Raw genomic sequence first — 13,113 nt, forward strand, 5'->3', positions numbered from 1 at the left:
CCCCCCATTGCTCCCACGCCCCCACCGGAGCCATGCATGGGCTATACTAGCATCTAGTGGAGTATGTGCTTCTATGTTATTGGCTAAGTCTACATGATTCCCAGAGCAACTCCCAGAGCAGGTTAATGGACAGGAAGTTAACTGGATCACAAATATTTCAATTTTGCCGTCTTAGTAACTGAAATAAATTATGATGTGAGCTCTGTCAGATCAGTGATCCAGAAACTCGTCCGTTATTCTACAGTTGATAATAAGAGTTAGATAAAATCAAGTCCAAAAAAAAAAAGAAATGACCAAATCATATTATGCATCTGGGGACACAATCAGAAAATTAGTCACAAATAAAGGTGGTTTTGGTCCTTTTTTTCCTAGTTATATTCTTTTCTCCATTTAATTGGTTAGTGCTTTCTTTGTGCTAGGCATGGTTCTAAGTGCCAGGGACTGAAATCTGAATATAATAATTCACAGTTGCACCAGGTAAGTACACTCTGGGGGGAGAAATACCACCTAATGTAATACTATCAAACCAAATTTCCAAAAGAAGGGAAAGAATATATCTTCCAATGTGCACGTGGGCAGTAAACGGCTCAATATTCATAGTTACGCTTACAGCTAACTTACTATGTTATCTCTCATTTTAATTTAAAAATCTTTAAAATTACAATACACCGCTGAAATCTAAACCTGGAAATTAAGGAATTTTCAGACTTGGCATCATATGGATGCTAAGCACACTGGCAAAATATGTCCCTGTAGTTCAGTTGTATGAAACAACATAAAAATTCAGACTGAGAGAACAAATGTTCAGAAGCAAAGGCTTTTTAAAACTGAGACAGACTTGAATGCCTGGTCTACGACGGAGCTTGTTTCTTCATCTAGAAAAAGGGGACAAAGTGCATTCCTTGTGGGATGATCATGAGGACAAGTGGTACATTACTTGACACACACTAAAGGGTTGCTACTTTTCAACACATGACTATATGCTAGGACTATGATTCTATAGTATGAGGGAAAAAAAAGGGAATCAGAAAAAAAAAAGGAATCTGGTACTGAGAGAGTGACAGAGTTCTGAAAAAGCAGGAAGAGTTCATGTTATCCAGCAGGTCACAAAAGCTGACCATCACAACCCAAAGGAAAATATGACAATATTAATATTCCTACCTGCCCAGTCTGATAATGTCTGGCAAACTGGTTAACCACTCGATAATCATTTGCAAAGTACTCCATCAGAATAGAAGGAACCTCTGCAAAATCAGTGGGGCACCTGGTCCCTAAAATGGGGGAAAAGAAAAAAAAGTTGGCATGAATGAAATCAATATATTTAACTCACTTTTTATGTACCCTTTTAAAACTTTTATTTGTAGCTCTGATGAACTATGATAAGCTTTAATTCATTAAACCAATATTTTACTTCTATAAAATTATTGTACATATTTACAGAAAAGTTTATTATAATCCTATATATTTTCCTTTATATTAAAACAAAATATTTGCACAGCTGCTAAAACACCTTATAAAGCAACGACTCACACCCTCTACAAACAAACCTGTCTTCAGCTACACTGGCTGTACATGAAACACAAATTAAAACATTCTTACAATTAATATAGCATTTGTATTTAATTTGCTGAATTCCATTACCAAATGCTTTTATCCTTCATTTATTTTAACAGTACTTTATTTTATCCATTTATTGTTTTTTTGTAACAAAGTCAATCCAGTAAGAAAAAGTAATATTTTAAACTCAGAATTACTTAACACAATTCCTATAAGATTTTTTGGTGGCATTTTATGATTCTGTTCAGCCCACCTACAGTCTTTTCAAATCTCTTCTCCTCGCCCAACATTCTATGTGTGTAAGGTTAGTTAATAAATACTGGATGCCAACAATTGACCAGGTGGTCTCCTACTGACCACGGATGACAGGGAGCTTAAGACACAGAGATGACACAACTAGGAGGAAAGTCTGGGTACCATCAATGATGGCCACAGATCAGCACAGAAAACTAACAGAGCAGAACCACGATTTTATACAGGGAAAGCAGAATAAAATAAAAAGTACCTTATCATACTTTTTAAAGATAGTTTATTTTTTTTTCTAACTGATTTTGAATAAAAGGAGGCAACATCCATTCACTTATCCTTTAACTCTGTGCTAGATCCTAAAAAGATACTCGTACATATTTATTCTCACACACACATAGCCACAAACTTAAATTCCACTATAAGAATTAAAAAGGTATGAACTCAAAAGACAGACAACTGAGACTTATTCCTTGGTGAGAGCTGTTAGCAAGGAAGGAATAAAGTGTGAGAGGATCAGGTTGCATAACAACAGGAAGAACAAGATGATAAAACAATCTGAGATAAAGGGTCATACGACATTATTAAATGATCAGATTTTTCCAAATAAAAAGGCCTTTTTCCAAACTAAAAGAAAAAGAACTTTTTTTAATGGATAGTATTAAATAAAAGCCCTCTTCATGGCTCACCAGTGACATGCTGGTAACGAGTGCGTCCCAGCATAGAATGCATGGCATGCCCCATTTCATGGAAAAGATTTTCCATCATTCCAGGAGTTAATAAAGTTGGTGAATTCCTTGAGGAATGGGGAAGATTCAGCATAAGAACTACTACTGGGAGTTGATATTCTCCATCTTCCTTTAATCTACCTCCACGGATTGTAAAATGGCAATCCTTTGAGAATCAGAAAACATAAAAGGAGAAGAAAGTATTAGGCAATCTGAAGAATAAAACTGTCCTAATAAATATAAAATTATACCAAAGTTTGTGAGTTCAAACTTTAATTCGATTCTTACTATATATATTTAGTTATAGACACTTTTCCTTGACACTTTTTATTCTGCTAAAAAAATTTTAAAACACCAATAATACATTGAGCTTGTACTGATTAATTCATTCATTTACTCCAAAAACATGCAATAAACTGAAACTGTGCCAGGTGCTAGAAACAAAGTCAGCAAAGAGCTTAGATCCATGCCCTTGTAATTGGGAAGGGGCAGACATCAGCTACTGAAGACGAGACACTAATACTTATTTTGAGTTCCTGCTACATGTCAGACAGTGAAGTAGGTGCACTTTCCATGTCTGTTGTCTAACACTTGGAAGTGACGGGTTCTAAACTACCATAAAGCAAGCAATCTGCAGTAAGTTACTCTGAAACAGGTCCTACACTGAGACACACATACACTTTCGCTTATTCTTCACAACAATCCCATGAGGCAGGTGTCTCACTTTTCAGATGAGAAAACTGAAACTGAGTCTTGAAAATGTTAAGTGACATGTCCAAAAAAACCCCAGCTAGAATTGCTATATCTGAGATCTGTACCCAGGCCAACAAGTAGGAGCCGGGGCTCCTAATGACCAAAGTGGAGCCTCCACCATCCATTCAGGCAAAGAGGAAGAACACGGGAGTCAGAGTCTGATGATCTGGACTCTGCTCCCACCTTCGACACCTACTAGCCAAATCATGTTGGAAAGTGATTTGCCTCTACGAGCCTCTTCTCTGAAATGCTACTTTGTCAAATCCCAGAGTGGTTGTCCAGATTTCATAAACCCACATCTGTTAAAATGCTATGGAATTATGAATCACTATTCAAATAGAAGGTGCCATTATTTCTGTTATAACTTAAAACCTCAACTCTTGATATTTCCCATCTAGTTGCATGAAAATTGCTAAGGCTGACTAGTATGCAGCTAAAGGGAAAAAAGAAAGGGAACCTCACAGCTTCCATATAGGGAGGTAATTTGGACATATCTCCTACAATTTGAAAATAGGTTAATTGCCAGGGGCCGGACAGGGCTCACTTGGGAGAATGTGGTGCTGATAACAGCAAGGCCATGTGTTTGCATCCCCTATAGGGATGGCCAGTTAGTTCACTTGGGAGAGCACGGTGCTGACAACACCAAGTCAAGGGTTAAGACCCCCTTACCGGTCATCTTTAAAAAAGAAAAAGAAAAGAAAACAGGTTAATTGTCAAATCTGGAAAGAAGTTAAGAGCTGGATCTCTATTCAGAATGTTTAGGATCAAATCCTAACACTTCTAACTGTGTGACTCTGGGCAAGTAATTTAACCTCTCTGGCCTCAACTTCCTCATCATGTTAGAACCAAGGACAAGAGGTTGAGGTGAACATTAAAAGATACGACGTATATAAACAGCTCAGTGCACTGGCTGGCACAAATGAGAGTTCATAAAATGTCACCTGTCATTATTACTATCATTAATATCATGACTCAAAAAAGATACAGATTTATGTAATTATTTCTACAACCTTTACTATTTTTAAATTACATCCTAATTTCAAATTTATATATTTAGTAACTATCATTAGTGCCTTTTACATATTATGGTACTATAAAAATGATATATAAAGTTCACATTAATACAAATTAACTGCTGATTTCTTCTAGAGAGACCAGTTTATAAATAAAGGATCACCTGATGTGGTTTGTCTGCTCGCTGAAAAAAATCACAGTAAATGTACCCCAGCAATCCTTCAGATTCATGAACGACAGCCTAGAAAAAAATTTTAAATTTAGTGGTGAATGAGGCCATCAGAAACTCTAAACGTGGGAAAATATTCCTAAGACAAGAATCTATATATTAAATATGCAAAGATACAAATTAGACATTTTATTACCTTCTACATCCCATATTATCTCAAGATACATTCTCTTTCCCCCCCATCCTCCTTTGCTCCATCTCTTGAATGATTTTGATTTGGGAATTCTGTGTCCAGGACACGAAATGCTCCCCATCGGGGCCCCTTGTCCTGACTTCCAGTCCTCTACAACACCCCTACCAACCACTGCTCTTCACAGACTGTTCTCAACAAACCTCCCACAAGAGGTGGGAAGAAGTGCTGGCTGGACATTTTAGTGACAAAATTATTTTTCCTTCAAATCTTGGAATGGAATGATAAATACCCATGCAAATAATAATCCTTAAATTCAAAAACAACAAAATTGAACTCAACGTCAGTTGAAAATCAGTATCATTATTTCACCCCTCCCCAAAAAGGGCCTATACAAGAAGCACAGGTTACGGGAGAGACTCAACGAGTAGTCTCCATCTTGCCTTCTTTGTCTTTTCAAAACTTGACAATTCCATCAAAGATAACTTCAATTTTGTGCTTTAAAATTTCCTGCAAGTATATATTCATTCACTCAACAAACGTCTATTAAGTAGGTACTCGGTGCCAGGAACTGTTCAAGGCACTTGGGACATGGCAGGGCACACTCTGGCAAACAGTGGAGCTCACATTCCACAGTCTGGGTGAAACCTCTTCGTCACGTGCACCATGTCCTTTCAGTCTTCTGATACCAGTTTTTCTTTTTATTATATCTCTGCATTTTATCAATCCCTGTCATGTCGGAAGTTCGTAATATGCAAACAGATATTTAGGTGAGTAAATGCAGGGATAAAATGCCCTCCCGTCCTGATTGTCCTTTCAGTCCCACCACCACGCCTCTTCTGCGCTCACAAAATAGGGCCAACAGTGAGATATTTTACACTACTTGAAATATAGGGGAAAAGGTGCAGTGTGGTAAGTGTGAGAGCGAAAAGATGAAACAACACGACGGAAAGCCTTAGTCATAAACACGTGGGCCAAGAAAGTCTTAAAGTCTTATAAGGAACAATTATAAATATTCAAACCTCAAATAAAGTGGGCCCTAATAGGAGAAGGATGAACTTCAGGCTTGAAGTTATTATCAAAGAAGTCAAATAAATCAGAACACAGGATACAAATTAATATCTGATGCAAATATAAGCCCCTACAACATGGGAAGGGGAAGGAAAAGAAAAGAAAGGCAGCTAATGCAAAGGACTTTGGAATTAACCAAGAGAGACACTCAGTACGGAAGGTACATAAAAACTACAGACAAATTTTCCTGTAACTAGAATCTGTGAACATATGAAGGTACATATGAAGATTCAACCTTCTAATGAATTCTAAGAAAATATTTTTCAGAGGACTCTGGTGTTATATGTTTAGATCCTTCACACAGTATCCTAAATCAAAAGTAACAATTTGGATTTTTTGGTGAAACAGAAATAACACACTCTATCAGGAAAAAACTAACTCAAAAAGGAAACTGCTGTAGACTCAAGTGCCAAACCAAAAGGAGACAGCAGTGTGCCTACGTGTTACGTGGGAGACTTACCAGTTTTCGAACATCTTCACACCACACCTCTCCTTTTGCAGGCTGCTCTGCATAGAATGAAATCCCCAAGAGTTTGCTGAACAAAATATTCAGGCCTTCCATGCATGCTCCAAGGGAAAAAAATGGGCAATATAAACTGGGCTCAATGTTATACCTAAAGAAAGAAGACAGGATCAACAGCATTTTTGTTTACCCCAATTTCTGAAGGTAAATTCAGTTAACTTTCATTTAATATTTGGGATCATAGTAGTTAAAAATTTTTTTCAAGACATAAAGGTATATTTTAACCATTAAGAGATTTTCAGACTTGGTTTTCTCCAGAAGAATAGCATAATTATTACTAGGATTAGCAGTAATTATTACTAGGATTAGCAGTAACACCATAATTAAGGTAGACATATCATTCCCTAATCTTGACCCTTTTCGGGTTATTTACTCTTCCACTAATCCAGTTAAGCAGTCTGTCTCAATAACCCACAAGACACACACTTCTTATACACACTTAGAAACAAAATGTGACCAGTTCCAGTTATAATGGTAAGCCTCACTTTGTGAAATGTGTTAGATTCTAAAAAATTGTGACTTATACACATAAATATTAAACACATAAAAATCCTGAGGTACACTAAGGGAATTTAAAGTTTTTACCCTGTAAATATTTGTTTATGGAAAAAAAAGTCTGGACTATAAATAAATAGATCTTAATGTATCTGTTCTATAGTTATATATCTTAAATTAAGGACCATATAATTGGTAAGGTTAATTATTCTTCATCCAAAAACAACTTTTTAATGTCCTATACATTTTAACATAAGCCAAGGCAAATCCAAAATAAGTCATGTGAATGTTCGTTTTTGAGTTATTAGGTCATGCCAAAATTTACAACCACAGACAAAAATAATGGCTCTAGAATAACTGTAGGTACTCATTACATTTCCACTTTCTGGGCTTAACAAAATTTATACAAACTTATAACTAAATGAATGACTGGATTTAACGAGTGAACATAAATTGCATATCAAATGAGATTTCAGGTATAGAAATCCACAAATTTACAATGTAATTTCTGATCAATTTTTTATTGAAACAGAATCCACGTTAGTGACCCAGAGCCGACGCTCAATGGTTCATTCATTTATTTTTTTTAGTGGTGCATTTACTTATCCATGTGGTGAACAAAGCTGCTGGATGCTGGAGGAAGGCTGAAGGGTCTGTCTCTAAGGAGGTCACGGGAAGGAGGCAGAGAAGTGAACAGGGTACACCACGTGTCCCAAGTCTGGAGCAGTGGGCACCCAGTTGACACAACAGACAGTGCTGTGGGAATGAATAAATGAGCACTGCACCGTGGGGACTGAAGGACAGTGTGATGACTTTACTTGTGGAGGGGAGAGTAGAACCAGAGAGGGCTTCGCAGACAGGAATTAAGAAAGAACCGGAGTTTGCAGGGCACGGTGAGGATGAGGGCTGGAGGAAGGGAACAGCAATAAGGAATTCTGGGCAGAAGCAACAGTATAACAGAAGCAGAACGGCGACAGACAGCCGGGTAACTTCTAGAAACAATGTGGCTCAATATGACACAGTTCACGATGCAGGGATAAACGAAAGAGCTGGACAGGAGTCTGGAACAAGTAAGCAAGGGCCAGAGAACAGAGGGCATGGTACACTGTAAACTTTTGACCATGCACCCCATCAATAAAGTACCTTTTGAGTATTCAACCATACCATAAGTATATTTAAATTATATGCAGGTGCTATTGTTCTACTACACTGCAAAACAAAAAGCAGAAATTTCTGTAAGTTGAGGTAAAGAAATATATACATAAACAGAATTTCTAATATTTTACGTCCATACACTCAATAGATTGCTTCCAGATGTCACATGGGAGACTGTTTCCGTAGGATACAGAGGAGCAATTTGATGTTTTCTGGAATGCTGCACAGTTGACAGTGCAGAGCACAGAACGCAGGAGAGGCAGGGAGAGCAGACAGAAGGCTCTCTCAGTGCTTCAGATGATAAACTAACAAGGCACTGGGGTCCAGGATGAGAAGGCAAACTTGAATTTGTTTTTCTTTCAGATGTGAAGGTTTTGAGGACCATGTGAGTGACTGGATTTGGAGGGTGAACTAGAAAGAACAGTCTAGGATAACACTCAGGTTTCCAGTGTGGACAAATGGATGGATGGCAGAATCATTTAATCAGAGCAATGAACACAAAAGAAGGAAGAGGGAGATATGGGTGTGTCTGCAGGACAAGCGAGGAGGATAAAGTGCAATTGTGAGAAGAAAATGGAGGGTCCACAGAAAATAAATCAGTTTTGGAGACACCGACTTTGAAGTGCCCATGAGATATCAGATGCTCATGATGTTAAGACTGAGGAAACTTCACTGTTAGGTGTTAGTTACACCCACAGAGGGAAATGGGGTCCCTTGAGAAGGGTGGTGCAGGGTGAGGATAGGGTCAAGAGCAGATTCCTGAACTTCCAGATGAAGGGGTGGAAAGGAAGTCGAGAAGGACAGTTAGAGCTATTAGAGAACTGAAAGAAAGGAATATCTACCAAATTTAGGGAAGAAATTATACCAATTTTCTACAATCTCTTCCAGAAAATAGAAGCAGAGACAACACTTTCTAACTCATTCAGTGAGGCCAGCATTTCCCTAATACCAAAGCGAGACAAAGACATTACCAGAACAAAAAAACCACAGACCACTATCTCTAATGAACACAGATACAAAAATATTTTGTCAAGAAAATATTAGCAAGTCAAATACACCAATGTATAAAAAAAAACATATACGCCATGACCAAGTGGGATTTATTCCAGGTATGCAGGATTGGTTCAACATCTGAAAATCAGTTAATGTAATTCATTACATTCACAGGCTAAAAAACTCGTATGAATGTATCAGTAGATGCAGAAAAAAAAATTTTAAAACATAACACTCATTCAGATTAAAGCTCTCGGCAAACAAGGAATAGAGGGGAAACTTCCTCAACTTAATAAGAACATCTACAAAAAAAAGAAAAAACTACATCTACGTAATTAATGATTAAAAACTAGCTGCACTCCCACTAAGATCATGAACAAGGCAAGGATGTCCCTTCTCACCACTCCTATTCAACATCATATTGGAAGTACTAACTAATATAATAAAACAATAAAAGAAAAGTGATAGAGATTGAGCAGAAAGAAACAAAACCATCTTAGTTTGCATGTGACATGATTATAGATGTAAAAAATCCCAAAGAATTGAAAAAAAAATCTCCTGGAACTAATAAGCAATGACAGCAGGGTTATAGGATACAAGATTAATATACAAAAGTCAATTGCTTTCTTATATACAAGCAATTAACAACTGGAATTTGAAATTAAAACAAGTAACTTTCACATCAGCATCAAAAAATAAAAGACATATGGGCCAGCCCACGGCTCACTTGGGAGAGTGCGGTGCTGATAACACCAAGGCCAAGGGCTTGGATTCCATATAGGGATGGCCAGTTAGCTCACTTGGGAGAGCGTGGTGCTGACAACACCAAGCAAGGGTTAAGATCCCCTTACCAGTCATCTTTAAAAAAAAAAAAAAAAAAAAGACACATACAAATCCAAGCCCCCAAAATTGCACAAGATCTATATGACGAAAACAAAACTCATGGAAAAAGTCAAAGAGGGTCTAAATAAATGGAGAGATATTCCATGTTCGGATAGGAAGTCTCAATATTATCAAGATCTTGGACAAAAAAGCAAAGGCAATACAATAAAAAAGAGATGCTCTTTTCAACAAATGGTTCTGGAACAACTAAACATCCACATGCCAAAAAATGAACCCAGACACAGACCTTATACTTTTCACAAAAATTAACTCTAAATGGATCGCAAACCTAAATATAAAACATAAAACTATAAAACTCCTGGAAAATAACATAAGAGAAAATCTAGGTGACCTTGGATTTGGTGATGACTTTTTAGACACAATATAAAAAGCAAAATCCATGAAAGAAAAAAATTGGTAAATTAAACGTCATTAAAATTAAAAACTACTGCTCTGCAAAATACACTAAGAGAATGAACAGACAAGCCATAGACTGGGAAAAAATAGTTGCAAAACACATATCTGATAAAGACTGGTATCAAAACTATACAAAGAACTTTTAAAACTCAACAATAAGGAAATAAATAACTCAATTAAAAAGTAAATAAAGGGCCGGCCCAGTGACGCACTGGAGAGTGCGCCGCTTGGGAGCGCGGCGGTGCTCCCGCCAAGGGTTCGGATCCCACGTGGAGACCAGTTCCCGCTCACTAGCTGAGCGCGGTGCGGGCGCAACACTGAGGGTTGCGATCCCGTTGCCGGTCCCCAGTATGGGCGCGACACTGAGGGTTGCGATCCCATTACCGGTCAGTAAAAAAGACAAAAAAGGAAAAAAAAAAAAGTAAATAAAAATACAAATAGACGAGAAGATATACAAATGGCGAATAAGCATACGCAAAGATGTGCAATATCATATGTCATTGGTGACTTACAAATTAAAACAACAATGAGATACCACTAAACACCTATTAGAATGTCTAAAATCCAAAACACTGACAGCATTAACTTGGGTATGGGGCAACAGGAACTCATTCACTGCTGGTGGGAATGCAAAATGGTGTAGCCACTTTGGAAGACAGTTTGGCAAACATACTCTTACCGTACAATCTAGCCATTGTGGCTCCTTGCTATTAACCGAATGAGTTGAAAAACATACGTCCACACAAAAACCTGCACATAAATGTTTATAGCAGCTTTATTAATAACTGCCAAAAACTTGGAAGCAGCCAAGACATCCTTCATAGGTGAATGGATTAAAAAACTGTGGTATATCCAGACAACGGAATTTTATTCAGCAATAAAGAGAAATGAGCTATCAAGCCATGAAAAGGCATGAAGGAACCTGAAATGTGTATTGTTAAATAAAAGAAGCCAATCTGAAAAGGCTACATATTCTATAATTCCTACTGTATGACATTCTGGAAAAGGCAAAACCACAGAGATAGTAAAAAGATTAGTGGTTGCCTGGTTCTGGGGTGGGGGCGGAGAGCAGGGATAGATGCGTGAAGTGCAAGGGACTTCTAAGGTGATGAAACTATTCTGTATGACACTATAATTGTGGATACACATCATTATACATTTGTCAAAACCCACAGAATGTATAACACAGAGTAAACCCTAATGTCAACTATGGATTTTAATAAATAATATTGTTTCATCAATTGTAACAAATCCACCACAGTAATAAAAACTGTTAATAACAGGAGAAGGAGAGACTTACGAGAATTCTCTGTACTTTCCATTCAATTTTTCTATAAAATTAAAAGTTCTCTGAAAAATGAAATCTATTAATTATGAAGTCGATAGTGCCACTATTAGAAAACCATGCTTCATAGGCTTACTATGAAGCTTTCTTACAAGGGCCAGAGCAACTGTAAGTCTAGGCCTAATTTTGCTCCACTTCTGAGCACTATACCTGACATTCCATAGATTATCTGGTTTTTCCAAAATGGCTGATGAGCACACAAATCCTCATGGCCCTGTGTGAGCCACAGCGATGGCTCCATGGCTCCTTCATGTGTTTTCTCCCCAGCCTCACATTGCTTCCTCATGCCAACGCTCTCAACAGGATTCAGTGGAAGACAAGAGGGTCCCTCTTCTGACGTCCAGAGCTCATTCCCCATGCACAGCTTCTCCTCTGTTGTTCTCTCCTGTGCACTGTAGCCTCGCTGGCCTCCAAGGTCTGCCACCTCCACTGTCTACTCAGAGAGACAACCACGGTCCCCATGCAGCCCCATCCTTGGTTGTAACTTGGAAAGTCCCCCAGCAGTGAGCTGACTTTCTATCAATGATAACTGAAATGGTCCTAAATAATATATTACCTACCTTTTGAGATTAATGCCTTTACAAATGATCTTTTTAAAGCTACCTAAGCCCAGATCTTCGCATTAGAATGATCGTCACAAGGACTATCGGTAATTAGAAGGTACCTCTTGTCTCACCAGAGCCCAAAACACATTTGTTTGAGTAAATGAAAGAATATTAGAAGAAAATATCAAAACAGGATTCTGTTTTCAGAAAAATGAATAATTCATTTATCTGTTATATCAGATTAGAATGATCTTAAAGCATAAAACTAAAAAGTCAGGTTTAAACCACAGACAAAACAGAAATAAATAAAAATAAAAATTAACAATACAGAGCTCTAGCTAGATAATTTGATTATAAAGGACAATTCACTTTTTTGTTTCCAGATAATAAAAATCAATACAAAAATAAAGAACAAAAAGAAGTTTTATATCTTAAACCCTTCATAAGATTATAATGGACATATAACATTTATTTTATAGAAAAGAAACACAGTAAAGCTAACAGCAACACCGTCTACTTTATTAAACTATAACCTAAAAATACTTATTGACTTATCTAATGCCCATGATACCCATACGTGGTAGTCAGGCAAAGTTCTAGGAAACAATTTATCTTAGAAGGAAAAAAATTTAAGTATAGAATGTAAGTTTATAATATTCTACATACAACTTCAACTTTGTATACATTAAATGAAATTATTATGAGTGTTGAAAACAAATGATATTAACTTGAAATTATTAGGAACAAACGTATTATAAAGTAATACGAACTTCCTGTTCAAAAAATTCTTCAAGTAGTAACGACAATGGGCAAAAAATATATTGTCTTATCCTATGGCTCAATGTTTCCACTCCAGAGGTATCTACTATTAACCATTTCTTGTGTATCCCTACACGCATTTTCTATGCATATAAAGAAACATATATATATTTCTGCTTATATATATGAGGGTACTTCAGAAAGGTCACGGAAAGATTCACGTTATTTTTTTTTTTTTTTTTTTTTTTTTTAAAAGATGACCGGTAAGGGG

At 37.0% G+C, this 13,113-nt stretch overlaps 1 protein-coding gene across 2 annotated transcripts in view; it reads right to left on the reverse strand.

Annotated features, from left to right (window-relative positions):
* The window catches only part of MIPEP (mitochondrial intermediate peptidase), a 160,780-nt gene that overhangs the window by 96,310 nt on the left and 51,357 nt on the right, over positions 1-13,113 (reverse strand). For both annotated transcript variants that reach the window (XM_008581663.1, XM_008581664.1), the window contains exons 11-14: positions 6,189-6,342; positions 4,462-4,539; positions 2,493-2,697; positions 1,162-1,271 (exon numbers count right to left, since the gene is read on the reverse strand). In XM_008581663.1, coding sequence (XP_008579885.1) covers positions 1,162-1,271; positions 2,493-2,697; positions 4,462-4,539; positions 6,189-6,342 — 547 coding nt within the window. The remainder of the gene's footprint in view (positions 1-1,161; positions 1,272-2,492; positions 2,698-4,461; positions 4,540-6,188; positions 6,343-13,113) is intronic.

Source organism: Galeopterus variegatus, unplaced genomic scaffold (genome assembly GCF_000696425.1).
Source record: "Galeopterus variegatus unplaced genomic scaffold, G_variegatus-3.0.2 Scaffold2429, whole genome shotgun sequence".
Lineage (NCBI taxonomy): Eukaryota > Metazoa > Chordata > Mammalia > Dermoptera > Cynocephalidae > Galeopterus > Galeopterus variegatus.